Genomic DNA, 26,816 nt, shown 5'->3' on the forward strand with positions numbered 1-26,816 from the left:
CCAACTGCATGTGAAAAATGAGAAAAGGATGAGACCATGCATTTTAATCTGTCTGTGGTGCTATATCTTAACAGCAGAAAGAAGGGATGGGAGATGATGGGAGGGAGAAAAAGGAGAGAGAGACAGATGCACTTCCATTAACCCCATCTGAGCCTCACTAATGCAGTTGTTAACAATAAACCATACCATTGGTTATACTGAAATATGACACCTCATAGCCACAGCATAATGGCTTTATTGAAATACGAAGCAGGCTGACCTCTGACCTCGTAACACAATTTATAGACAAACATAAAATCTCAAATGAAGAAAATTTTATATTCACACATTTCCATTTATCCAAATGTTAATTTTTTTCCTGTTTGAATGTCAATGAAAAGCTCATTCCTATTTCAAAGATGCAGTTTTATTGTGTGCTGCCAAGACACTGGACATGAAATAGGACATATCCATAATGCTATGCTCTGAGTTAAAGTTTGAACTGGGAAGTGGCAGGTGTGTTCTGTGTAGTGTGCGTGCATTTGTGTACATGTTGTGTAGGGTTGTTTTTTAGGGACGAGAGGTGCTAAATCATAAAAACGTTAATGCTAAATGGAGTTCTTAAACTTAAAATGAAAAAGAGTGAGTTTTTTTAAAAAAGCTATCTATAACAAATGCCCATAAATAAAACATTAGAACATCTATATTTTATGCCTTCCGATGTTTTCCTCCTGCTTCTGAAGGGAAACTTTCTGCTCTTTCAGGCAGGTGTAACCTCAGCTCATCACACTGCAAGAGCAGTGTGGTTCTTATGAAACGTTGGGAGGTTTGTCCACATCTGTAGTGAGATTTCTTCAAAGTTTAAAAGTTCAAGCGAGTTTATTATCCGAGGATTTCTGACTTAGCGGGTTCAGGCAACATTTACTGGCTGCTTCGTTTCAATCAGATTAAACTAAATGAGAATTTAAAAAAATGCACCATGGCCTTTTGATACCACATGTGATAGACACCATTGGCAACTAATAAATTGCTTGCCCCCGTTTGATTTCAGGTGTGTTGTTGTTTTTAATGATTCATGTTTGGTTTTCTTGAGATCATATCAGCTAGAGGGGTTCAAGGACCAAAGCAGCAGAACTTGCTCAACCCCAACATTTCACTGGTTTAATATGCAGTCTGAGCCATATTCCAGTTTAGAAATCACAGAGTCAGTGAAATGGAACAAAGTGAATTGCTGGCTCGGGTCTTTGAGCCTCTATCCTTGTTTGAAGTCTCTCTCTACCCCTGCTGAGTTCAGAATGGATTGTCCAGAGACACGATCAAACTTGGCAGCTATTGATCCCTTCCCAAACCAGACACGAGACTTACTGAACATGTTAACAACTTCGGAATGAGTATTTTAATTGTACAGGTCTTTGAAAAACCCACTCAAGTCACAGTGCTGCTGACTGAATTTGAAACAGCAACTTTTTGGACAGTCAACCATGGTGTGTCCAGCCAACTGTCCTGTTTTTCTCTTAGAAATCGTCCTAAACTGCTTGAGTATTCCAGTCACACGTTTCAGAGCCCACCAGAGCATTAGCAAATGTTGAACTAAAAGTATTAAAGAATGCATTAACAACAAAAATATGTTTCTCATTTTAAAAAGTTATTTAATCCCCTAAAATAAGCTAGTTGAATAAATTAGCTAAATATGTGCAAGATAATTAAAAAAGGTTAAGTTGTAGATTTATGGTGAAAGCTAAATCAGCTTAAATAAATCGGATCCACTAAAAGTAAAGTAAAAGGCAAATAGTAAGCACTGTATGTGTCACTCACGTCACTCAATATGCTGTGTATTTTGGAGACTGTGGGTTTTATGGTTTAGATAAAAAAGTACTTTCAATTGGTTTGTCAGTCAACTTACAACACTGTGATAATGTGTTTAATATCCACTTTATTTCCTACCACTCATGACATTGACACGCTTCCAATTGAAGGAAAACTGTAAAGTCCAACAACTGATTGTCCTGAAATCGTTTGATATCTTTCCAATCTTGTCTTGGTAAGACGTGGATGATTGCACCAGAAAGCCTCTGTCTCAACTTCACAGAAGTCTTTGGCGGGGAAACAAAGAGGGGGCCTAATACTCTGGAAAAGGAGGTTTCTAACATGACACTTTTGAGTCGTTTGAAGGAGGCCGGAGAGAGATTTCTGCAAGCTGAGTTGACTCCTCCAGATCAATAGCTCGTCTCTCTCTCTGAGACAACTGGTGTGGCATTTGAACCAGATAAAACAAGGGTTCCCCTCCACATCACCTCGGAGAACTGAGCTCTTGCACCAAATCCCAATCAGTTGAGAAGGATACAGATGAGTCCATCTAAATCCCCCTCTGACTCAGCTCTAGACCCCCGGCGGTCAAAAAAAGGAGAGAGAAAATCTAAATCTAAATTCATCTTAAAAGGAAAGGTCCAATCTATGTAGGTTAATACTCACTGTTGCTTCATTTAGCTCTGTTGCAGGCCCACTGGGGCAGCTGTAAAAAGTTCTGGGAGCCAGAAGGCACAAAGGCTTTTATTTATTTATATGAAGGAGAATATATAGCAGGAAGCAAACTGGTGCAAATTATGTGAAAAGAAGTAGTTTGAAGAAGTTATCTTGTAGATTGTGGGATAACTGCAAGAAAAGAAATATGCTCCATTACCATTTTATGTGCATCATGAATTAAATATACACACTGCAGCCAGAATATCTCTGATACCATGACAATACGTGGGGTCACAATGTGAAATGAATGAGAATTGCTCCCACCCATCTTTTAACAACCGCCAGCCATGTACCCTTAAGCAAGGCACTTCCTAATTACCTCAGTGCAGCTGCTCATTTGTCAGCAGTAGATGATGAGATGATCTGCCAGAAGTAAAAGGTTGCAGCCTAAGTGTGTAAATGTGGAGAAGGGCATGGCTTTCAAAGAGAACGCCTTTCTAAGTCAACTTTACATCTATGAAAGTTAGTGGGGGGAAAATCTGATCTAAAAGCCTTACAACAGTTCATCATCTTTCGAACCTGTGGTCAGCCAATTATCTGGATCATACTAAGTATGTTGGACTTTTAACGCTCTGAACAAGGGTCCTCTTCTGCCTTGCATGTCAGCTTAGTCTTTCCCCCTGGTCGCTGATGACATTGTAACACTAATTACAGCTAATTGTTCTATGCTGAATGGATTTAGTCACATTGCAAATGATATGCCATTGGTCAGTGTCACAATGTTTCCACAGAAAAATTCAATGGGGAATGGAAATTTGCACAAATGAATGTAATTAAGAAGCACATTCATTATGTCTAATTGCATATGAGAACCCTCAAAGTGAAACTGAGATTGGACTCCTATGAATAATTAATGCAGCTAACTGTACTGAACACTACAACGTTGTTGCCGTCATATAATGATATGCTAAACTATTGCCGTGAATGACAAAATGTAGTGGTACACTTTTGTACTAAGACTTGTCCCGCTTAGTTGTAGGGTTCCAATCATAACCACACAGCTTTTTCTTCATAGAATCCCTTTATTCATGGGCAGATTGTGTCTAGACAGTTAAATTCCTATCGTAGTGCAAGCTTGCCATTGGCGGACAGTCATAATGGTTAGAGTCTGAGGTTTGAGAAGTATTAAAAATTCAAGTGGTACCAACGTGTTTGGCATTCTAGATCAAGTCAAGAAAAAGAGCAGTTGTAAATCAGTCAAGTGGAAACTTTTGGACCTAAAGAAATCAAAGCATTGAGAACGTAACCCCCACATAGTAAAAACCCAACAAGCCTATAAGCAGATTATTTGTCTGGCATCAGGAATAATACAATGTGCTATATAAGCTTTAGACACGCAATTGTGCAAAATGGGAAAAGACATTAAAAATTTAACAAAATAACGGACTTATATTTTTTAAATTTCAATAACCATTTCTTTTTGGTGGAAAAGGCTCCGCTTTTGTAATACACTTTGCAGAATGTTTAAAACTATAATCTTATTAATGCCTGCAGTGTTTAAAAAGGATTGGCTTATTTTAATAGCCGATTTAGATATTAGACAGACAAGGTGTAAGCTGGTCATTTGAAAGCCATATGCCACAGATTACGATACAGCACTATACTATACAGCTTTTTCATGTTTCTTCCTGAGACTAATGCACCACTTCAGAACTGCCTTTAGTGAGCTGCTGGTGAGTGGGTAAAAGCACAGGCTCCTAAATCCCTGAATTCCAACAACAGGCAAAGGAAATAAGTATATTACAAATTGTCCAGAGAACAAAATTGTGTATTGTTTGAAACATGTGGAGGATTTAGACTCAGGGATTTGTTCCCACTTTGTGCACTTTGTCTGAGGGCTTAGCACTGTTGTTGTTTGTGACATGATAATTCCCATCATTCAGCAGAAACCTTTCAGGACATCATTAAGCCAGCATCAGGACAGGCTCTTCAACATTAGTACATTTATTAAAAAAAAATAAAAACACAAGATTCAATTATTTAATGGTAACAAAGCTGAACTGCTCACAAGTGGAATACCTTCACTCAATAAAAGGCCAGTGGTTGTTCATTGGTTGGTGATTAAAAAAACAACACATTTCACGCGACACAATATCTGAGCCAAGACAGGTCAAGGAAGTTATTTTCATCAGCTGGGTAGTTTTAAAATGCTGCTCTTAATGATTTCACAAAAAAGTCTAGTCTAGTCACGAACCTCTGTAATAGTGCTGCAATCTGAGGTGAGATGAGGACGTCAACTAAGAAAGCTTTGTACATCCTTCTTCTTCAAGGGACATGTGCATCACATACCATTATGCATTCCCCTTTCTGATGTTTTGATGAAGTATTGCGATTTGGCCAAAAGGGACAGGTACGATTCATCACGCCTAACTGTTCTGGATGTGTAGTTCTGCCAAAGCCAGCTGTCGCATGTATGGGGCTGGACCTAGAAACACATATGCTAATGATAATAATTTGTAGCTTTTATCTATTTGTTGAGACAAAGGGGAAAATTTTAAAACCTTTGAAACAAAGCGTGACAAAGAGGTGACAGTGTAAGAGTGATGGGGGGTGGGAGAGTGAGCCTGCAGGGGGAACCAAGTGCCCATAAAATGAACAGCCGTCTAACTCATAAATAATAAAAACATAAAATGTCATATGAACTTTATTTCAAGAGTGGGTGGTCTAATAAAGATGCAGCTTAAAAAAAGAAATTCATTGTCATAAGAAGGCCACATGGCTTGCCTTTGGCAGTGACAATTATTCAGTGCAAGCTGACATTCAGGTCCAAGCTGAAGCACCTTTACAAAACAATACCGCTTTTGACTCCTGAAATTCACTCTTTCTACAGTATTTCAATCTTCCAGCTCCGTTTCTCCCTGTTCACTTGGAGTCAGGCCATCTCCTTTCCCCTCTTTCCACTTTTCCTTGTTCTTTCTGCTTTACAAATTGAGACGACATGATAAGAGATTGCCACCGCCATGCCAGCCTGGTGCTCATTGATAAAACCATATCTAATCCATCTTAGGCCCCTCTCTGTCACCAACACCCTCTTCTCTGAGACAGTCAACATGCACAGGATCCATCTCTTTTTTTGAACTGAGTAGCAGAGAGTCAGAGTTTATCTGACTTAACTTCTGGAAGGGAAAAATGGAGCCGGATGACTCAGACGACTTTCACTCTGCCTCCAAATGATATGCGAGTGTGTGTAAGCAAGTAATAAATCAGTAGTACCTAAAAGCAAATTATAGGAAATATGCAACTTTAGATGGGAATGTATTGTAAAGCTTTATAGGTACATTTGTTAAAATATATTTGATGTGAGTGAATAAAAAGAATCAAAAACCTTTTCATGTGCCGTTCATCCCTTAAATATGAAATTATGTTTGCTTTACTACCAACATCAGTTTGAATTACACTTTAATGCTGCATGATATGTTAAGGACACAGCAGCTTTACAAAGAGCTTTGTCATCAATGAAACACAATTAAATCTCTAATTTCCACTAATAATATATAATATATAATATTATTATTCTACACCTTCAGTTATTCTGTTAGCACTCGCTCTGCTGTGATTTTTATATAGCAATTTACACATGCTTTCACTACATTAGCATGGCTTTCTATCTAAAACTAATGCACTTCAACAAATATTACCCTAGAGGGAAAGTGGGTAATAAGTGCAGTATTTGAGTAAGTTTATGAAGTATGAGATGTTTATGTCACTGAATATTAATGAGATGATGAGCAATTGCCTCTGTACACAAATGAATCATCTACAGTATATGAATCACAGCAGTTACCATGGTGAATATATTAAGGAGAACAGCTGGAAAAATAAGGTTTGGTCATTGGATGTATGTTTTTGTGTGTGTTTCTACACAAGTCTGCATGTGTACTCGTGTGTGTATGAGTGAACGGATATGAAGGTCAGCTGGTTGTCTAAAAAAGGCAAATCTTATAAAAAATTGAAAAAGTACAGTTTTCCTTTTTTCTGGGCTGTAATTTTCCCAACACAAATAGAAAAACACAAATGAGCTGGACTTTTGCATGTAAATGAGCAGGAACCCATTGCCAGGATGTCACCCATCTTGTCTAATGTCTAACAAATTCACAGTCACACTCACACTGACACCCCAGCCCCGGACCTGTCAGCGCAGCTGCAGGAGAGGCAGATTTACCAAGGACTGTTGTCTCACTTACATCTATGACACAATGGCTATACTGCACGTAGGTGTATGCAAAGCAATCTATTTTCCCCTGTCCCGTAGATTTTTTTTCTACTAGACAGAAAAAAAAAGATATTTTTTGACAGGTAACTCTACGCAATGACTAAAGCCTCCCCGGCATTGACACAAACAGGCCAATGGAGGAGTGAAGGTCTGCTCCGAACTGAGCCTCGAACCAGTCTGCAATACATGATGCAGGGTTACCTCCACCACACAAAATCTGATTCACCAGGACTAGAATATCCAGTGCTGGAGAGGGGGGTTCGGTATGTGACAAGGACATATTGATGATAGGGGACTCAGAATAGCCTTGCTCGTGTTAAGGTGGAGCAAAATTATTTCAGCTGCAGCATTGGCATGCTGCTGGCGCACAGGTTTGGAACTACTCTACCATCGGTGGAAAAAATCCAGAGTCCTCTGTGGTGTGTCTTAAGCACTCTTTTTCCCCTCAGCCAGTTATTTGAAGATTGATTTTTAAAAATTCAGTTGTTTATGTATGAGGTAGGAGTTGTGCATCCCAGCGTCCAATGAAGCTTTTTATGGAGAACATCAACGGGCAGTAAGCCATGCAGTGACAGCTGTCTGGTGAATCATTTGAATAAATTCAACAAATAAATGCAGAGTTCCAACTTCAGAAGTATGATTCCCCTTATACTGTAGACTTAGCAGTGGACAACACAACCATTACAAAATTCAGTCTTACTAAATTCATTGTCAATAATAAACGCATCATTGTGCAAACTACACCCTTACCCTAACTTTTCACATGCAACAGACAACACAACACAACAAATTTACTGTGTTGTTTTGATCAAATGCAGTTTGTTGGCATATGTAATTTAAAGGTTTTTTCAATCTCACACAAATCACACAAATATTTTTCCCTCTCAGCAGTGCTACCATCCTACTTGCACAGCTAAGTTGTTGTCCTACTTGCTTGAAAAATGACCTCATGAAAACAGCATGTGTTATACAGCAAGCCAAATGTGATGTTTAACTAGCTTGTTGCTAATTATTTGACAGAAAATGTTCCCTTGTTAAGTATTTGCAAGGCTGTGTGGTTCCTATGACAATTGCATCTGTAAGCACAGTAAACAATTTTAATGTCTAAAATCACAGATGGCTTGTAAATTATGCTGTGGAGAGTTGGCTTAAAAATAACAAAAAATAAAAAAAAAACAAAAAAGAAACATACCAGATTTGCCTGTGTAAATTTAGCAAAATTCAGGACTCACTGGATTCTGGGTCTGAGTTTCCATCTCCCTCAGTACGGCTGTTAGGCGATGTTTGCTCGTAGTACTCCTCCTGTGGAAAGCTCAGAGGAAGAGGCTGGGTGGTGCTGGCCATGCTGCTAGGCTCTGGGTCTCCAAGCCCGCTGTCACTGCAACTCTCCTGGGAACCGTCTGGAAGATGGAACGTCACACGACGCTGAGTCTAGGGCACAACAACAAACAAGAGATTAGGAAGTCTTCCACATTGTGCATGAAAGTACAGAAGTGTGGTGGGGATGAGCATGAAGTAAAACATTAAAGTCTGAGGGCCAGCTTTGCTGGACTGTAGGTCACACCTAACAACCAAAATTGAATTTAAGAATAATCAGAAATTAAATTTCTCAGGGCCGTAAAAACTACAGTTTACTGTAGTGTCGGGTGTCATAATTATTGTTAAGACTCATATGTTTCCTTTGCTCTTTTCTTATTTGATCAAATGACTAAACTTGTAGAAAACAACCTTAGTGAATCACCAAAATGTAAAATTCATAAACTCAAACTTTGATACTTGCCCTCTGTTACGGCATCACTGTGTTTGTTGTGTTTTCTGAACAAAGCACTGACTCATATGTTGCTTCCAGAGATGCATGTACCTTGGTATTAAAGAAACCATGTTTTACAGGTAATCTCTTTGCCTATAAAGATAGTTAATATCATCATGAATGGTGACAGCAATGCTTGTTTATGAGTGAATGAACACTGTAAGGTGGCATTTACAAGGAGGACCCTTGTCTAATTGTATCAAGTGTGTTGTTACGTGCCCAGCGATGCATCCATCATCTTTACCTGCTTTTAGAAGGAAAATGTGCCCAAACTGCATCTAATCATCAAGGGGACTAATTGAAACATCGACCTCATAACCCAAAAATGATTTCTGGAGTGTTAAATCCAGTGGATTTTCAGATAATAAAACGACAGTAAGATTTATAATTGAGAATTTCCATCCTGGTAATAGATGGGATGTGAATTAACAAGATGAACTATGTCCTAGTTTTCCCTCTCACCCAATTTCGACACAAAGGAAGAGAGTGGAGACTGAGACTTTGATTTGTAAAGTCTTGGGGATCACAGGAATGTGGGCATTTTCTTCTGAAAGGTACAGGCCTTTTTGATTTCTCCAGTGGTTTACACAAGTTCATGTTGCGACCTTTCATTGCAGCTGAAAAAGAAAACCCACACTATATGTAGCGGTGTCTGCTAACATGTTAGCAATTCCCTCAGAAAACAAACCACAAACATTCACATCGTGAGGCACAGTGGGTAATCTGCAGTCACCAATGATTCCAGTTTTTACTTTTTTATGGTTTTTTTTGTTTTTTTTTGTCCTTGGCGTTTGACAAAGAGAAAAATGAGCGAGGAGATCTGACTTGGCTTTGAGGTAACACTGTTAAAACTGAGCACTGCCAGAGTGATATATACTGTATACTGGATTCATGTCTTCGCGTGATTCCCTGAGTAACATCATACTGCAGCACACTGTATAGGGACATAAAACACATAAAATATAATTACGCCCTCAGCTTCGGTTATTGCAGTGAATTTTATTCGTCCCATTATTCAAACTGATAAGAGATTTTTTTTTTTTCAAGAGCAAATAGTGGAGCATGCTATCTTGATTTTCTTCATCGCTATAGCAACAAAAGCAATATGCAAGTCCTGAATTAAAAACATCATTAACACATGCTCCTTTAAGCTCAGGAGGAGGTGATGTCTCTTTGTGAATATACTTTTCCTTAGTCACTACAGTGTGCAGATAAAGCTCTTATTGTTCTCTGATAAGACTAAATAAGGCTAGGAAAATAGAGGGGAGAGGGAGAGTGAAATAAAGTCTGGCACTAATGAAGGACAAACTGCCAAAAACCAAGTGCACAAAAAGCTTCATTTAAAAACTATCAGAGAGGGTTGACTAACCTAAATCCACACAATTAGCACCCTGAAAGCGCAACTGAGTGGTTTTCAATGCTGTGATGTTGAAACAGCTAGCTAAATATTCTATTTACTTGATTCATCTAGATCCTGAGGCCACAAATCACTGAGTGTGTCTGTGTGCTCGTGTGAGTGTATGCTAGTAAGAAAACGACATCAGAAATAATGAGAAAAAGAGAAGGAAAGGGGGCATGCAGTCAAAGAAACAAACAAAAAACACACACAGCCTTTAAGATTTGCACTGCTGTTGTTTCTACTGGCAAAATAAGGAAAAAACATACTTATCTGTTCACATGCACTGCTCTAATTTCTGTACCAAGTAAATAAATATAGGATACAGGATTAAAATTAATCTTGCTTTTGCTGCACGCGGTGCGACATGTTCCACTGCCAAAATGATGAGGTATATTTCTTAACTTTTGTATAAAAAGGGATACGACACTTCTCACAATTTTACTCATTTTCTATGACAGACATGAGACAAATACCTTGTTGGCAAAATCTTGCAGTTCTGCGTGCCACATTTCCCTACTCTTTCAAGTAGTCTAAATATCTAGTTGTTCTCAAACAGAGTTGGCAGCTGTTTCTCAAATTACTGGAGGACGCACGCAGAAGCAACGTCCAGGTTCCAGCAAAAAAGAAAGAGCCCACTTACGGAAGGTTGGCAGCACTACAAAAAGCATGCTTCCTCTCCACATGATTCTAATTATTGGAAACTTGCTCCAACAATGACATCCAGAATCTATTAAAACAAACAGCTGTCTGTGACAATTAGGACATAATCATTTTGCATAGGGAGTGGCTTCATTTTAAGACTGCTGTTTATTCAAGTCCATTCAACTTTGTGCCAGATGTTAAGAAAAGACTCATTTGATTCCATGATGCTTAGTACTTAGTTGTATAGAGCTATCAATTACAATTAAATACCATTAAGGGGTCTTAATAATAAAAGTTTTTGTCTCTGCGTTAATGAATAATGTGAATAAAACATTGATGTTAGAAGACAAACATGACACACGACAACAAACACTCGCTCAGGAGTCAAGGTGAGTGTGCTAAGCATTATCACTTATTTAAAGAAGCTGCCAGAAATCCATAAAGCAAAGACAAGCTGTGGTAAGAGATATCAAGACCAAACAAAGCCCGTTCAGCCAGATAAAACAGTGCCTTGAGAAGTATGTACACAGAGATAAAACGAACAGGAGAGATGTGTGCCAAGTTCTGCCATATAACAAGCCAGCAAATCCAAAACCCTCCCTCTGGTAACCACCCAGACAATAGGCAGATGGGGCTGGATCCACGGGTTACCGGATTAGATGTCCGTTATATTTAGACATAGAAGAGAGGAGGCCAAGTGGCTTCCACCGTGTCCTTTGGTAGACCACAGCGCTTTGAGTTTTATTATAATAGTGTACACTTTTTCCCCCAACTACCCCTATCTAGAAATAGCAAAGAAGTCAGTGCTGCACAGAGAAGGACTTGGCTGACAACCACCTCACTGTGAGTGATAAACAGGGACCACTTAGGAGTGAATCAGGGGAGATTGGCTCTGCCATTTTAGATAAGGATCAGCTCGCGGGCACACCTAGACCTGCATAAATCTGTTCAGAGGAGATGGTGATTTGTCATGTCGCGCATGCCTTATGCAGAATGAAAAAATAAATAAATAAATAAAACAGCGATGCTAAGATAAAAAAAAAAAAAAAAAAAAATGCTGTATCACAAGACCTTAGTTGAGATTGTTTGCAACATTCACAAAAATCTGTTAGTGATTTTTCATTGTGGGTGTTTCTTCTCTTTCCGTACATGCTGTTCCAGCGCAGCCTATTATGTGTGAGGTGATATGCCACTGCGTGTGAAATGGTGAGTCGGCGGGAACGAGGAAGAGGGAAGTGATTCTAGCAAGTGTGTTGAGAGATTATTGGGAGAATTTTGACAAATCAAATGGATTTTTTTTTTTTTTTACAAATTTCATCTGTTGTTGAGTCATCTGCAATGATGCTCTTCTCTGTAAAACATAAACTATAGCAATATTAGTAAATCTTAATACTCACTAATATTAATACTAAAATACCTACTCATACGTAACTGAACTATTACCAAACACTTCTGAGCACAAACTTTAAAAATAAAAGTGTTTTTTCATGTGCTTTGCAGCATTACACAGTAGCCGAATTGTGTGCTAAGACTGAAAAATGTTTGAATAAAGTGTTACTCAAACGTGTCTTTGTGCAAACTGCCGAAAGAACTCCGACAGTCCTGCTGCTCAACCCTGAATATGTCTGTGTGCAGACATGAACTGCACAATAAAAAGAAAAACTGAAGAGAAACCAAAACATTTAAAACAAAATAGAAGGTACTATGTCAGAACACAAGTGGAATTAATGGTATTGGCATCTCACTAAAGAGTGGAATGAATTTGGGACCAATATTTCACCTGAAACAATACAGACAATTAATTTGAAAGACGTGTTTGTGTAACTCTCAGCAAATACAAATACCTTTGCTAAACATTGAACACATTGAGAAGATGCCATTGTTGAAATGTTGCTTAATAGAAACAAATTTCTGTCATTCCAACAACGCATGAGTTAAGATGCTACACATTAACTGGAGTTTTTACAAAATTCACTTGATTTCAAAGGTTTCAACTCAATTTAAAACATTAGAAACCATTGGTGCTTTTGTTGGTTTTTAAATGGCAAACATTTTTGTATGAGGAAAAAGATTACAAGATTATGGTTGGACAGGTGAATGGTTGGGTTGATGTGTGTGTGTTGGGGGGTTAATGTGTGATAGTAAAATATACACAAAGCAGCTCACAGTATCATGCTTTAATTGTGATCACGCACATGCAAGAAAGAGCAAAGAACAGAGCAAGACTTACATTCACAGAGGTTATCTTGCCAAGTTGACAGGCCTCCTGCAAGGACATAAGAACAGTCATTTCACATCACTGTCTGACAATTACTCTAAAGAGGATTTTCTATGGAAGTGGAGGTTTGGAGCCAGCAAAGGAAAGTGCACTGGGAACTTTCCAGTCTTCTAAAAGTCAGTTTGAGTTCACAATTGACAATCGCGCAGATTTAGGGGTTTAAAGTCTTTTTTCGAGGTGGAATAGAGATTTAGGATACATATTGATTTCTTACTTGCTTACAGAGTTTGTACAGCACATTTCTGTGCTCAGCTGGCATGCCAATAAACCAGTGTGCAGAGTACACACCCTCTCCCTAGAAATGTAAAGAATAGGGCAAACCTGACACCCTGACAACGCTACTGACACTTTGATAAAGATGTTTTCTCTGCATGTCAGAGAGGAAAGTGAACAGAATATCAAATGAAGCATCAAAAATTAACAATAAACAGCAACAAGCTTCTAAATTGGGAACAAAAGACACCCGCAAGCCTGCAAAATAGCATCCTCTCTCTGGGGACTGAGATAACTCACAGAGAGATAAGAGTATTTAATTTTTAATCACCAATTTTGTTTTCTTTGTACTGTGTATAATAATCTGAGTACATGACTTGATTTGCAAAGAAAATAGAAGAAATCTGGCAGTGTGGAGCCACTTAGACAGCAGAGAAGCAGAGACGACTGCTGGGGTGGAACGGTAAAACAATGAACAGGAAGCAAGTTCATGTCAACAGATTATTCCGCCATAATTGTTCACCCAGGGATGCTGTTACCGACTGAGCGATGGAGCAGTACACCCCAAGCTATTCATCAGAAAACAAAATGGTGCTTTGTGGTGGACAACTAAACTAAATTAAAAAGTAAGGTCCCCATATTTTTGACAAACAACGGTCAGCCACAGTATCATAATTATGACTAAATGTTTTTTCAAAAAAGTTTTGAGAATAAATGTTGGGACACACATTTAAATTAAAGTTATGAGTAACATAAAAAGTAATTACAACATTTATTTACAACAGTAATACAGTTAATTTTGCACCGTTTTTTTTCCTGTGTTTCTCAGCTATAAGAAGCCTTTTAGCACCTTTAAGCTCAGTGTTTTGGTCTCTGCTGCTTTGACTCGCTGTCACCTCTCACACTGCCCCACATTTCCACAGTAGTGGAAAAATACCAAATCAATGTCAGATTAATAGAATAGGTAAAGTTACTGTATTTTATGCTGTGTTTATTGTTGGGGCATCGCAGTGCCATCTCGTGAGGGGAACGTTCCGCCTGCTACAGTGATTAAAATAGTTAATCTTCATACCTTTTATTTTGTCTTGTCCAAAGTTGTTTAAATTGTACTTAAATAATAATTTTACTTATTTAATACACACACAAATTTGAAAAATCTCAAGTAATTATGAAAACAAGAAGGTAAAAGAGATTGGTGCAGTTACCTGCATTAAATTAATGTTGTCCATATTATTTTCATTCACAGTAAGGCAGGAGGCACAAGTAGGTTATGCAAAAACTGTATAGATACAATACAACACATGACGGTTCTTCATAAGAACAAGAACAACAACAACAATCTTGTTTGCGACTTTAAGCACACCAACATTTGTCAGGTCTGTTTGACGAACCACTTATTTGCATCAACTGACTGGTCAAGCAGGATTTTACTTGAGACTGTCATTAGGCAGTTGTTTCTTCTTAAATGAATGTTTTATTCAACACCTCATGACGCATACTCATGTTAGAGCCCTTGCCAGCCAATTAAACGTATGATAATGTACATGAGGAATCTGAAAAGGTGACCTATGGGTGTCTCTCATTTAGATGACATTCAAAATAGTAGTTGTGCATTTGATTGCTGAAGATCTTTTTTCTCTCCTCAGAATGGATCGGTCAGTGACCTTCTCTCTGTATGCACGCCTCTCAAACTACCAGTTTCAAAGCACCCACATGCAAGCCTGGGAGAGAGTTATGCTTAAGATAAGTGCATTTGTTGGTGAACCACATCAAAGTACAGAGGGATGTCTTAGTGAGGAAAGGCAGCAGCAGAGCTTGAACCCAGCCTTTGATCACCCCAGGCACTCTGATCATTAAAATATTGAATAAATAATTGATTAAAAACACCAGACCTTATTGTGCTAATTTTCTATATCCAAATTTATACCAATTTTGAGACACAGTGGCTGTGCAAAAAACAAATAGGCAAAGGTGGGTAGAATGAAAGAAACATGTTTTATACTGCAGCACTGTATGACATTTTTTCAAACAATGCTAATGTGCTAATGTATTGCTGATATATCTGATATTGCTGTAACGTATGAAGTGAACACATTCTGGCTGCAGTACAGTCTTTGAGTTCCTCAGCACAGAGTTCCCTAGTTTGAACTGAAGACAGCATGAAGTGCTGCAACAGCCTTTCTTTTCCAGTGAGGGTCTGAGCAGTGGCATGGCAGGTTGGAACAGAGGTAGAGAGACTGGGTAATAATCAAAAGGCATAGGCAGAAGGTAGCTAAGAGTTCATTCCAGCTGTGCGTAGGTGATTGAAGGGGAGCTAATATTACATCTATGGTGGAAACCAAGACTGCAGTGTGCAAGAGAGAGGTGATCAGCCTACTGTGTGCATACCAGGGATATTAAAAAGACTATTTTCCATCAGCTTTTGTACATAGGCTAGTAAATCAGTCTCCCTCAGTACATATTTACATTTATATTTATACATCAGAGTATACACAGTAACTGAATCCGAATCAGTTGCAACTTAAAGCACTAGGCCACAGAAATAGTGGCTCTCACATAAAGAAAGCCAAGTTTTTTCCTTGTCCATACATAAAGCACAGTTTCTTGCAATTTTGTTGATAGATCTATGTGCAATCCAAGAGAAATATGTGCCAACAAAATTCCAACCCCATAGGCAACGAATAGGACATGGAATGTTATGCGGATGTGAAGTGTGATAATATTAGCATTGAACATACAATCAATACAATCACAATACAAAGCTTTTCTGAGGTCTTCCCATTAACAGTAAGCGCAACGTTTACATACCTGAGGTTTGTGAAAAGTAAAACTTCAAGGCAAAAGTAAAAGCTTTAAACCCCTAATGCCTTGGGTCCCCGTTCTCCTAAAAGTTTAATGAGATCTGCTGCTCCTGTCTCTACAGCCTTCTACATAACAGTTTATTTCATGGTGTAAATACCTTAGAAGGTGGGAAAAAGCACACACAGAGAGGCAACGAGACAGGAAGCATGCTATCTAGCCACAGTCTCTTGAGCTGCCAAAGCTTGCCTTTTCCTATTTCACATTTGTTTTGACTGATTCAGGGTTCAATGCTGAAGCTCACTATAGTGTGCTGCTGTTAAATTCAAGTAGTCCCATTGCATGAAGTCTGTGGAAATAATGGTCAAGCAGGACTTGTCAGGGCTGCTCTGTTATTCCACAAATGTCAGTGCAGTGCCACAGTGTAAAAATTAAGCTGTTTAGAAAGGGTGGGAGAAAAGCATGTGGTCTGCTATAAAATGCTTTTCCCCACAGATGAGATGGATTTGTCTGCATTTATCAATAAGAAGAAAATGACAGCTTTTTTCAGTTGGCCACGTCACAATCGCACACATGCAGACATATGCATGCATAAAACAAATACTCGCAGTGGAAAACTTAGACGTAGAACACCATCTGCCCATGTGTGCAGGCACAGGAGACGTGACTGCCTCAGCCAAGAAACAGTGGGCAGAGTTCAAGTTTACATCCCGTATATTTCTGGCAAACGCAGCATGTCTCAGACAGCGTGATAAAACTGTTGCAAACAAAACACCTCCTCATCAAAAGGGGCTAATAAAGTCTTCAATATACTTAAGTGTAGCCTTAGATAAATAGAATCCCTCTGCATTGGTGTTCAGTTGTCCAAAGTGTATTGATGTACTTATTGACATTCAATAAAGGGAAACCCTCTCAGCAAACCACACAGAGTGGTGTAAATCCTGTGCACGTTTCAAGTATGCGCAAATAGCAACTTTCCTCCAACACAATTACTAGACAGCAATAATGTCACAGTGTGTTCGAACCAATTTTGATTTACAAGTGGACAACATGTTGCCTTTTCATCAGCTTATTATTATTAAGTGGTCTCTATATGTGTGTTTCCCCTGGACAATCCCCCGTCTTGTTTCACTCTCAGTGAGGTATTGATCCTCCCAGCGTACTGGCCCCTCCTGATTTCATTAGGCTAGCTGCTGTTAATTACTCCACACTCTAACCTTTTGCTGTTTCATTTGGACCGACAAATTGGGTGAATTAAAGGAGGGAGGTAGGAGGAGGGAAAAAAAAAGGAAGAGGAAAAACACTCCCTCGCAGATATAGTGGTGGAGCCCCTCCCTCTCTGCAGTGCCTGTGTCAGAATCCCAAGTGGCATAATAATTAAAAAAAGTTCATCAATGTTCTATTTGCTCATCAAATTATGTAGAAGGAGGCTACTCCAGTAATTGTTGCAGAGGATTCATTTACGAAGCCATACCAGCCAGATCGAGTATGGCTGTCTTGGGAGTTGAAGAATTATGAGTCTCGCTTCTTCGTGTGTTTGTAAAAGATTTCTCAGCTTCAAGCGGGGCGATCATTAAAACACTTTTTATTCAACCATGCGTATTTATTTGGAAGGACTGTGTGACAGTCATAACCATCTTCTGAATATTGTTTCACCTGGAAAATGCATCATCCCTCGTTACAGACACACCAATTTGTCTTCTTAGTGAAGATATTAAAAGGTATGATATGACACATAGCTGCAAAGCTATAATTAGACTTCACTTTAATACCTTATATGTCATGAGATTACATGCACTGTGCGTGGCATCTGAAGCACACTTAAATTACAGGGGATGTAAGTGATTAACCATTTGAGACTGAAAACAGATGATGAGGAGGATGCTCTAAATCCATGTTTAATCAATATAGCCACTTCCCACACATCGAGGGATTATTGACAGGAATTACTACTTGCTGTAATTACTGACCTATGACACAACTGATCATTTCTGGCTCGGTGCATTTGTGTGTACGAAAAGACGTGTCGCTGCCGTGACTGCTTTAATCACCTGCTTTGAAGTGGGACAATGTGTCAACATGGGTACATTGCTAACTGAGCAAGTGACATTTATGGGATCTTCTGGATCCTTAATATGAGAGATGCCCTTTCTTCAAGGTTGAGTACATTCTAGTTGAAAAGATTCTACATGATGCAGAAGGAGCCATTCAGAGTACTCCCCATGGCTGAGATAATAACTTCATCATAATTAGCTTGTGGTGCTCAGGAGTGTTGAATTGTCGGTTGCATTGGGATCTGGGCTGATTTATTGCTTGATTTAATTACGTATCAAAATTCAATTAGACATGCTTTCAACCAAATTCAAACTGAGTTTTGTCAAGCTGTCCCTTGAAATCAGGCGCAGTTTGAAGGACATCCTTCACAATGCTGTGACATCTAACTTAATAATTATCACTTACGTAAAACCATTTGTGTGCTAAAAAAAAGACGGGAAAAAAATTGCTATGCCAGTTTTGGAAAAGATGTGCTTTTTAGTCTCCCATTACTTGTTTCACATGTGAACTGACATCAAACAGCATCAAAAAGTGTGAAACAGACCTTGATTCAGTAGTGATGTGAAGAGAGTTGCAGGTACTTTACCAAGTGAAGATACATGACAAAATGCTCTTTGAGGTTGACTACGGCTGAGAAAGTGTCTGACTTTCTTTACCCACATCACTCACTGCCTGCTCACCCTCTTTTGCTCCAGACTACACTAGGGAAAAAAAGGGGGAGCTGTTTTGAATAAGTGTCACACCAGACTCCAAGAGCTACATTGATCTTTACTACTATGCAAATTCAAGATGTCATGGTGTCTATGCTAAGAAGTCAAGTAAAGGAAGGAATATTCCATCCGGAGGTCTTTGACTGAAGTGTCGTCCTTTTCCAGTATTGTAAATACACTCATTGGCAATTTTATTGCGTGTAGGTACACTTTGGTAACACTGTGTATGGTTTTATTTGACCCTGGCTTTTTTTTTTTCAAGCATTGATTCTGCAAAGTGGGAGAGATGTTCCATAGGGATTTTGATCTATACTGACTTGACAGCAGAGATTTTGCAGTTTTCCGGTGGCGTGGATGCTGTGAACATCCCACTTCACCTCATCCCGAAAGAGTTTTTTCAGGCTGTGATCTGGGGACTGTGCAGACCATCGGAGTAAAGTAATTTCCTGGAACCATCTTCAGACAATGATACATTATCTTGCTAGAAAAAAAATGCCTTTTAAAAAACAGTGTTCTGTCAATATGAAGGGTTGCACCTGGTCAACAACAATGTTAGGTGTATTTATAGAACCAAAAATATCATAAATATACCATGTACTGGCAGACGTGAGGTATTATTCTGTTTTCCTTCAAGCTGCTATTTGTTTCCTCCGATATCAAGTCTTCATTGCACTGCAGAGATAAACATTTTTGCCCTTCCTTACTATGCAGTTGGAAGTTGTGCACAATGTGGTCACCTTGATTTTAGCACATTTGTTTTACTTTTTGATTAGTGTTTGTCTTCCATGTCTTAAATGTGTGTACAAAAGCCAAAATAACTAAACAGCCACTTTAGTGTCACTGAGATGGAGTGGAAACAAACATGTCATATTCGGTATTGCTAGCAGCTATTTTAGCCACATTCAGTAATAGTCTTTGGTCTTTTATTTTCTGTTCAAAATCAAAATCCACTGTCAGGGACACAGACATTATGCCTGCTCAGACATTACACATCCAGATTTCAATGTTTCCCATTCACCCCATTATCACATCCCACCTACTGTATTTTGACTTGTTTCTTTACTTGCTTTATTCTAGCATGTCAGCTACTGTACAGATGTCACAATCAATGATGATTATCCTACTGATGCACTGCAATATCCATCATTTTACAAGTGACAGGTTCTGCATTATAAATTAATGACTGAAAACCTTTTTTTTATGTTTGTGTAGCCTGCTTAACTGGACAGGGCAGGGAAATTAGCTGAAATGACACAACAGACTCCTGAATTAAATCACAACTCCATTTTGCCTTAATGTACTCTAAACTATTATCCACTGTGTTAGTATTAATGCATACTGAACATTTGAGTAATATATGCTGTGTCTATGCTTGAAGAATTTGTTCCTGTGACTCACTGTACCAAGACAAAAGTGATGCTTTTTGATGTCTTGGGAATTAGAACAGACTGGAGGTTAAATTACAGTGACATTGCAACAGAAACCAGGATTTGTAAGACACGTTAACGTTCCCTACTTTTCAGAGAAACTGTGTTAACTGTTGAAGTTTAAACAGTATATCTAAATCAAAGTTTTGTCCAATGCTGTCCCTCCATATGTCACTACCATGTGTTCACTCATTTGTACACCTGTGGAGGAAAAATGGTGCAGCACTGATGTTGGAGCCTACAGGTCTGGCTGGACACTAAATGAACCTCTCAACCCTGTCTACATAAGATCTCCGCTTGCAAAATGAGTCACAAAGGCTTGATTCACTGTCTAGAGGAGGAAGCTGCATTAAGAGGAAGGTGCATGTAATAAAGTGGCCATTAAGTGCACTGTCAAAAAAAAAAAAAAGTGTACTGTCAAAGAGGAAACATAGTGGAAAATAGAATGAAAAGCCCTTTCCTGTGTCGAAACTTCAGTTTATCAAGATTCCCTAGTAATGTGAATTGTTCATCCATTTGATCTCTCTCCCACTGAATCGTCTGACAGTTGTCTTCATTGAGACTGGCAGAGGCATTGTGCATAGAGTGTGATGTGCAATGACATACTGTATTACAAGCAAAGAGCTAGGATCATTGTCATTCACCGACAAACATGAAGCACAATGATGATATGATTAATGATTCTCAGAACATTTATGGAAATGATCTCCTGAATACTGGGAGTTGCTTCTGACTTCTGAATTTTAACTCGCAATTGATAACCAAGCGGTTAGCTGTAATGTCATTCAGCTAATTTCATCTGCGTTTTAAAATGTATTCACTGTCGTTCTTCATATCACCATGAGCATAAGGATTTCACAGAGAAGCTTTTGAAAGATTCTCAGTCCAAATGACTGAGGCCTTGTCATATATTTCAGTGAGAGTAAGAAGTGATAATGTTATTATTTTATTATTATTGTCTATAAGAATAATAGCTACTGTTTGGTACAGAGTTGATGGATCTCACTTCAGAAAGCTGCATTTGTTGCTATTCCAGATGTAATCTAATCACTACACAAAGTCAATTTATAATTTAAGAGATTACATTTATCATAGAGAACACAGCACTGCACATTCGAAATGTGTGTACAAGTCATTTGCATTGGGTTATAAGTAAAGAAAAAACATTGATGTTGCCTAGACACAGTATTTACTATGTTTATATGTAGTTTATCATTGATGCAATGTTAGCATCAGCAGCATATTGCTCTTGTTTTTATCAGTGGCACCACAAAGTTTATTTTAAATGCTGAATGATGTCAAGTGTAATTGTCCGGCATCATTTTAATATTGTAAATGTAAAGATGATTTTTGTAATTTGCTCTTTTACTTACTTACTTACTACCAGTAAAAAAACTGGTCATAAAAATCTCATGGGACCTGTGAAATCCTAGTTAAAAAAAAGGCAGATGGCACAATATTAAGCTTTTTAGCGGGACTGCACACACAGGAAGAAAAACACAAGTTGCAGCTTAATTGCAGCTACATTTAGTGGAGCAAGAACACAAAACTACTTTGACCACTGCTGCTAGTGATAAAATATTAAGAGTCAACATACTCAATATTCAGTATATACTATCCAAGAGAGACCAATGCCCGGTTCAGGAATGTTTTCTCACATAATCCATATATCCACATATTAATGTGAAAAACAGACAAGATGACTACTTGGCATGTTGTCCCCGTCTCCATGAGCTCTTTACTGTAGCATCAGCATTCTGTTTATGTTGTTTATCGAAGCCTATGTATTTGTAAACATACAATGAGACTTAAAGTAAACTTAAAGGAAATAGTGGGTCAGGACATAATTTTTCATCTGACTCTTTTACTAATAGCATACATTTCATTTGAGTCTTCCGTGCACAATTTGTTCATGTAACTGTCAGCTTTTAATAAAGAAACTCACAGCGTCCTCATGCTATGCCAATGGCACAGTTGTGCTAAAACATTGATAAAGCACAGTAACAAGGCTCACAGTCATATCCCCATTTGGCACATGCATATCTTCCTCAAATATGTTGATGTCAGTTTTTTCTGGTGTCGGTTAAAAGTGTGTCATTGATGTAACTCAAAAGCCACTGAACACAGAGCTGTCTCTTCTCCCCAGCCTGCCTCGCTCAACTGGGGTCCATCACCAAAACAAACTTCTCGTCACTGCCAGGGTCATTTTTCCTGCTCCTCCACCACCGAGCACCAGTCATATTAATACCTTTGTGGAAGGCAAATGTGTGCTCCAGGAGGCCAGTCCCATGTGCTTTTCTTCCAAAGCTCTCGCTGTTTTTCTGGCCACAGCCAAGTGCATTAACATATGCTCTCACAGTGCACAGTGCTCCTCTGCATTGGTAAATGCCTTATTACAGCGAAAGCTGCTCTGTGCTCTTTCACTGCATACCCATAAGTAGTAAAACACAGCCATATCTGCCCACTCACAACAGTAGGGATGTGTCTCGCATGACAGGGGGGCTCCTTAACATTTTGTCAGAGGCCCTCTTTATCAAATTGATATTCCACCCACTCACTGTAATGGCGGGTGGTAATAATGGCAAATAAAGACAATATTGCTTCCGCATGATAGACTCTGAGTGTAATAAGGTCATCTACTGGTTATGTTTTTTTCTTGTTTTTGTCTTTGTCCGTATTTATGGCTTTTTAGCATGCAGAGTCAAATTCTCTCAGTATGACTTAGATCTCCAAAGACTATGCCAGTGTGAAGTATGCAAAGGCAGAGGGTGAGTAAAACGTCTTATGCAGCATGTTCTTGCATAGAGAGCTTACACACTTGTAATCATTTCCAAACTGCAATTTCCTCTTATTATTCCATTTGTAATTTTTCCCTTCTTCCTGAAGCAATACACAGCATTTTCAGAGATCATGAAATATGTGTCACGGAATAGAAACATCAAAATTGCGTGTGTTACAATTGGTGCAAATTTAGGAGATGACACTGACTATTGTTAAAACAGCCTTTTGTCAATGATGCGTAAACCACAGTGTACTGAATAAAGTAAACTAGCAGGAGGAAAAATAATGAGGTACATTGAGATGCTTCTCATAGTAGTGCAAGGTATTTTTGACAGGATATCACATTTTTGCTGTTAATTTAACTGATAAGTGGGTTTGTAAATAGGAGTTAGGTATAAAACCTTTTAACCTCTGAAAAAACAAAGAGGTGATGACATCCAGGAAAACACTTGAGGTATTATGAATTTAAAATGTAGCTTCATTAGCACCAACAGCGAAAGCACGGCTGCAGAATTGGAGAACAGATGAAGGACCCACCAGGCTACAGTGTCAGTGAATATAGCTTGTTGATGATTATGTCGATTGCTGATAAAATCCAGCACTGTGTAGAATGTGCTTGCAGATATAAATCGGTCACTCAGGTCATTTGAGTCAGTATGCCTGTGATCACTGGCTCCTTGGGAGCTTTTTCAGGATTTGTTTTTTCGATATTTTTTCTAATTTGGGCAATCTTTGTTCTGTCTGTCAGAGACACAGTTATGCTGTGTTGATCTGAAGTCAGATTCTAAAAGACTGTGTATCAAACAACACACATAACTTGTCTTATTCTTGCGCAAAGAACTGAGGGCTGGCATCCATGACATCCCACAGCAGTGCACTGATTTATAATGGTTGTGAGGAAAAAATAAGAGGCCAGGATACATCGCTGAAATATGAAGGCACTGAATAATACTTTGCTTATGAATAAAATCATTAAAAGAAGCTGTTTTATAACTTAGGCCATAACCATGAATCTTGAGAGTTTTATGATTAATGATTCATCTTTAAATGAAAGGTTTGAGATTTTGAAGGTTTTTTATTCATATATTTATTTATGTGTTTAGTTATCTATTATTTCATGCTGGTTTTGACAGGCCAGTTCACCCAAGGACTCAAGTTCTATTCGCTTTAACTTTTGATATCAATTTCTTAGACAATTTAGTTTGGGCTGCACCACTGTGCAAACTAATGAAGCCTCAAAGGCTTTGTTTAAGTCATTAAAGATGGAGATCTAGCTACGTGGTTTTCTTCTAATGGCAAACAATTACATGACGACAACCTGCCCAGGAAAATCAATGCAAAGGAATTTAGTTACAGTGTTGATTTTTCATTTAGAGAAATTTTATGTCTGTCCAAAAAAGAAGTCCAATAATAATAATGCTCCTTTGGTCATTCATAAAATATGTGGGGAAACAGTTAATTTACTAATATATTTAAAAACATGAATGATTCCAAGTGTGACACTTTGAAGTATTAGTTCAGCCTCCATCCTTCCCGGACTTTGCTGTACATATCCTTAATTTTAAACTCTAAATGTTTAATTACAAGTGCCTAAGTTAAAGAACTTTCTGTTTCTCGTTAACATTTAATTCTTCCATCTCCCATCACAGGTCGATATTGCATTTTGTCCTGTCAATACAGCAGTCTTATTTACTACATTAAAGGACAAGTGCAATATTTGTAAAACTATTTGCCAACGTGCTTAAAGCTACAGATGGATGAATGTTCAGATCTCTTTCTGTGCTAAAAGATCACAATTTCCAAGATACAACACACTTCAGGGAAGAATCTACTATCCCAGACATACAGATATTGGGCTTGGTAAGATTGGCATTTAGATTCTCCACACAAAACGTTGCTACTATCCAGGACTCCAAAATTTACATCACCACATATAATTTTTTTCCCCCACATTTTCCTAATGCACTTTAGTACATGCATGAAAACCAATCCTATTACACATCAAGCTGTTACATTCAGCTGTATGTCTCTCTGTCCTCAGTTACTCTGTTGGTGGTTATTGTCAAACTGTTAAGCTCAGTTACTCATAAAAAACTAAGCCACAACAAGCACTTTTTATAAGGTCAGTGGCTCAGCAAACACCTGTTTGCAAGAAATTTATCACATCATGATTTTCTCTATAGCCTTTGTGCTCTTCAGTATGTTTTTAACCAGGATGTAATAATGGCTGACCTGAAAACAGGGTTTTTAAGTCACCATTGAGAGGAGCTCCACTGATTAGTAATACTCCGGTCTGTGACAACAATTTAGTATTGCCACTTAAAAATTGTCTTAAAACTTACATTGTCATCCCAGTTTTAACTCCTACCCTTTGGCTGTGAGTACAACCCAGCAAAGCTTTTGTATGTGATAGAAATTTTCCTCTTGGAAGAATTGTAGACAGAAATCAGCATGATGAACCATCTCAGTTTAATACATGCCAGCATGGAGAAGAACACATGGATGTTGGTGTCTTCTTCTGACTTGTATCTCTCAAACCCCTCCTATTTATACTCAAACCCTCACAAAACATGACTAAAGAAACCAGGTGCATGCAGTTGACAGTCATCACTCTTGTCCCTATCTAGGTTATCTGAAGATGTCAGTTGAGAAGCAATAAAACCCTTTTCATTGCACCTTCTTGTAGATCTTGTGACCCCAGGACTCACTATCTACTACATTGCTTTGGGCCTTGTAACAACAAAGTGCCTGCTGTGATCTTAAGCAGTCCTCTAAACATGACCCAACCTGTGACTTCTTGTCCTCTTTGTGACCTCTTCAATAAGCCCATCTTGGTTGACTGTTTGCCAATTATCTAACCATATGACTAAATTTACTTTCTTCCCCCACATGTATTACTTCTAATAGCCCATCATCTCTCATGTTAAAACTACAGAACACCTGATCTTCTTAGGTTTTCCAATGTGGGTTTTGCACTGTGGAAATCATATGAATCTGAAAACATTCAATTATTGCTAACAACATAGTTTTTTCGACCACAGTTCATGCAAGATCATGGGCCCACAAGCGTAATGCAACATTAAGATGTCACACACAAAAACATTCACCTGGTAATAGTGCAGGTGACAAAGGTGACATATGTGACAGCAGCTAGTGAGCAAAAATATTATAGAAAAGACCTTGACCTAAAAAAACCTCACTGAATGATGACTTCCTTTACTGAAGTGTGGGTTGCTGGAGCTGGACTTACATGCACACACAAAAAAAGCCTCCTAATGAATTGCATGAAAAGACCTATGGTTTTTTGTATACCTTTGTGTATTTACGTGGTAAGAGCAACCCAGTCTTCTAAAAATTAGAATCAAACCACTATATTTAATCTGTGGGTGAATCATATTTGGCTTTAGTGTAATTTTTTAATGATTGAAGCGCTCAGTTGGGACATATGGTGAGTGATGAAAGCACAGGACTGTCAAACCACAGACCACAGTCTGACTGCCGAGCTTGAAGTGTGGTTTCGTTTAGCCCCAAAAGTATTTGGTCAGAAAAAGAGTAAGGCTTTGTTTAAGGAGAAGCAAACATGCTGTGTGTGACGTGTTTGTGTTGATCCCCTCACCAAATGATGTGAGTGCCTACACACATGCACAAAAAAAAAAAACAACTTTAATAACATTGTTGTCAGATAAACAAGATGTTCTAATGTGAGTTTGAATATTTTTGCTGGTAAATTTATTTTCTGAGAAAATGTTATTAACAGTATAAACACTTGCCATTTGTCACTATACCCTCACTGTGTTACTGGACACTGTAATCCACGTGCAATTACATTCCATACACAAACATATTTGCCCTTGAAATTAAGTTGTATAGTTATATTTTATGTTGGCAAGAGAGATAGAAGAGTGACCTTAGTCACTTTATTGTGCACTACTCGCTATTCGTATGGCACAGGTTTGAAAGACATTGACAGATTTGACAGGTTTTTAG

General features: G+C 38.4%; 1 protein-coding gene across 2 annotated transcripts in view; it reads right to left on the bottom strand.

Moving 5' to 3' along the window:
* The window catches only part of pcdh11 (protocadherin 11), a 122,228-nt gene that overhangs the window by 37,886 nt on the left and 57,526 nt on the right, over positions 1 to 26,816 (bottom strand). The window contains exons 6-7 of one of the 2 annotated variants that reach the window (XM_067518942.1): positions 12,797 to 12,832; positions 7,948 to 8,146 (exon numbers count right to left, since the gene is read on the bottom strand). In XM_067518942.1, coding sequence (XP_067375043.1) covers positions 7,948 to 8,146; positions 12,797 to 12,832 — 235 coding nt within the window. The remainder of the gene's footprint in view (positions 1 to 7,947; positions 8,147 to 12,796; positions 12,833 to 26,816) is intronic. The other variant, XM_067518944.1, reaches the window with a different exon arrangement.

Source organism: Channa argus, chromosome 10 (assembly GCF_033026475.1).
Source record: "Channa argus isolate prfri chromosome 10, Channa argus male v1.0, whole genome shotgun sequence".
NCBI lineage: Eukaryota > Metazoa > Chordata > Actinopteri > Anabantiformes > Channidae > Channa > Channa argus.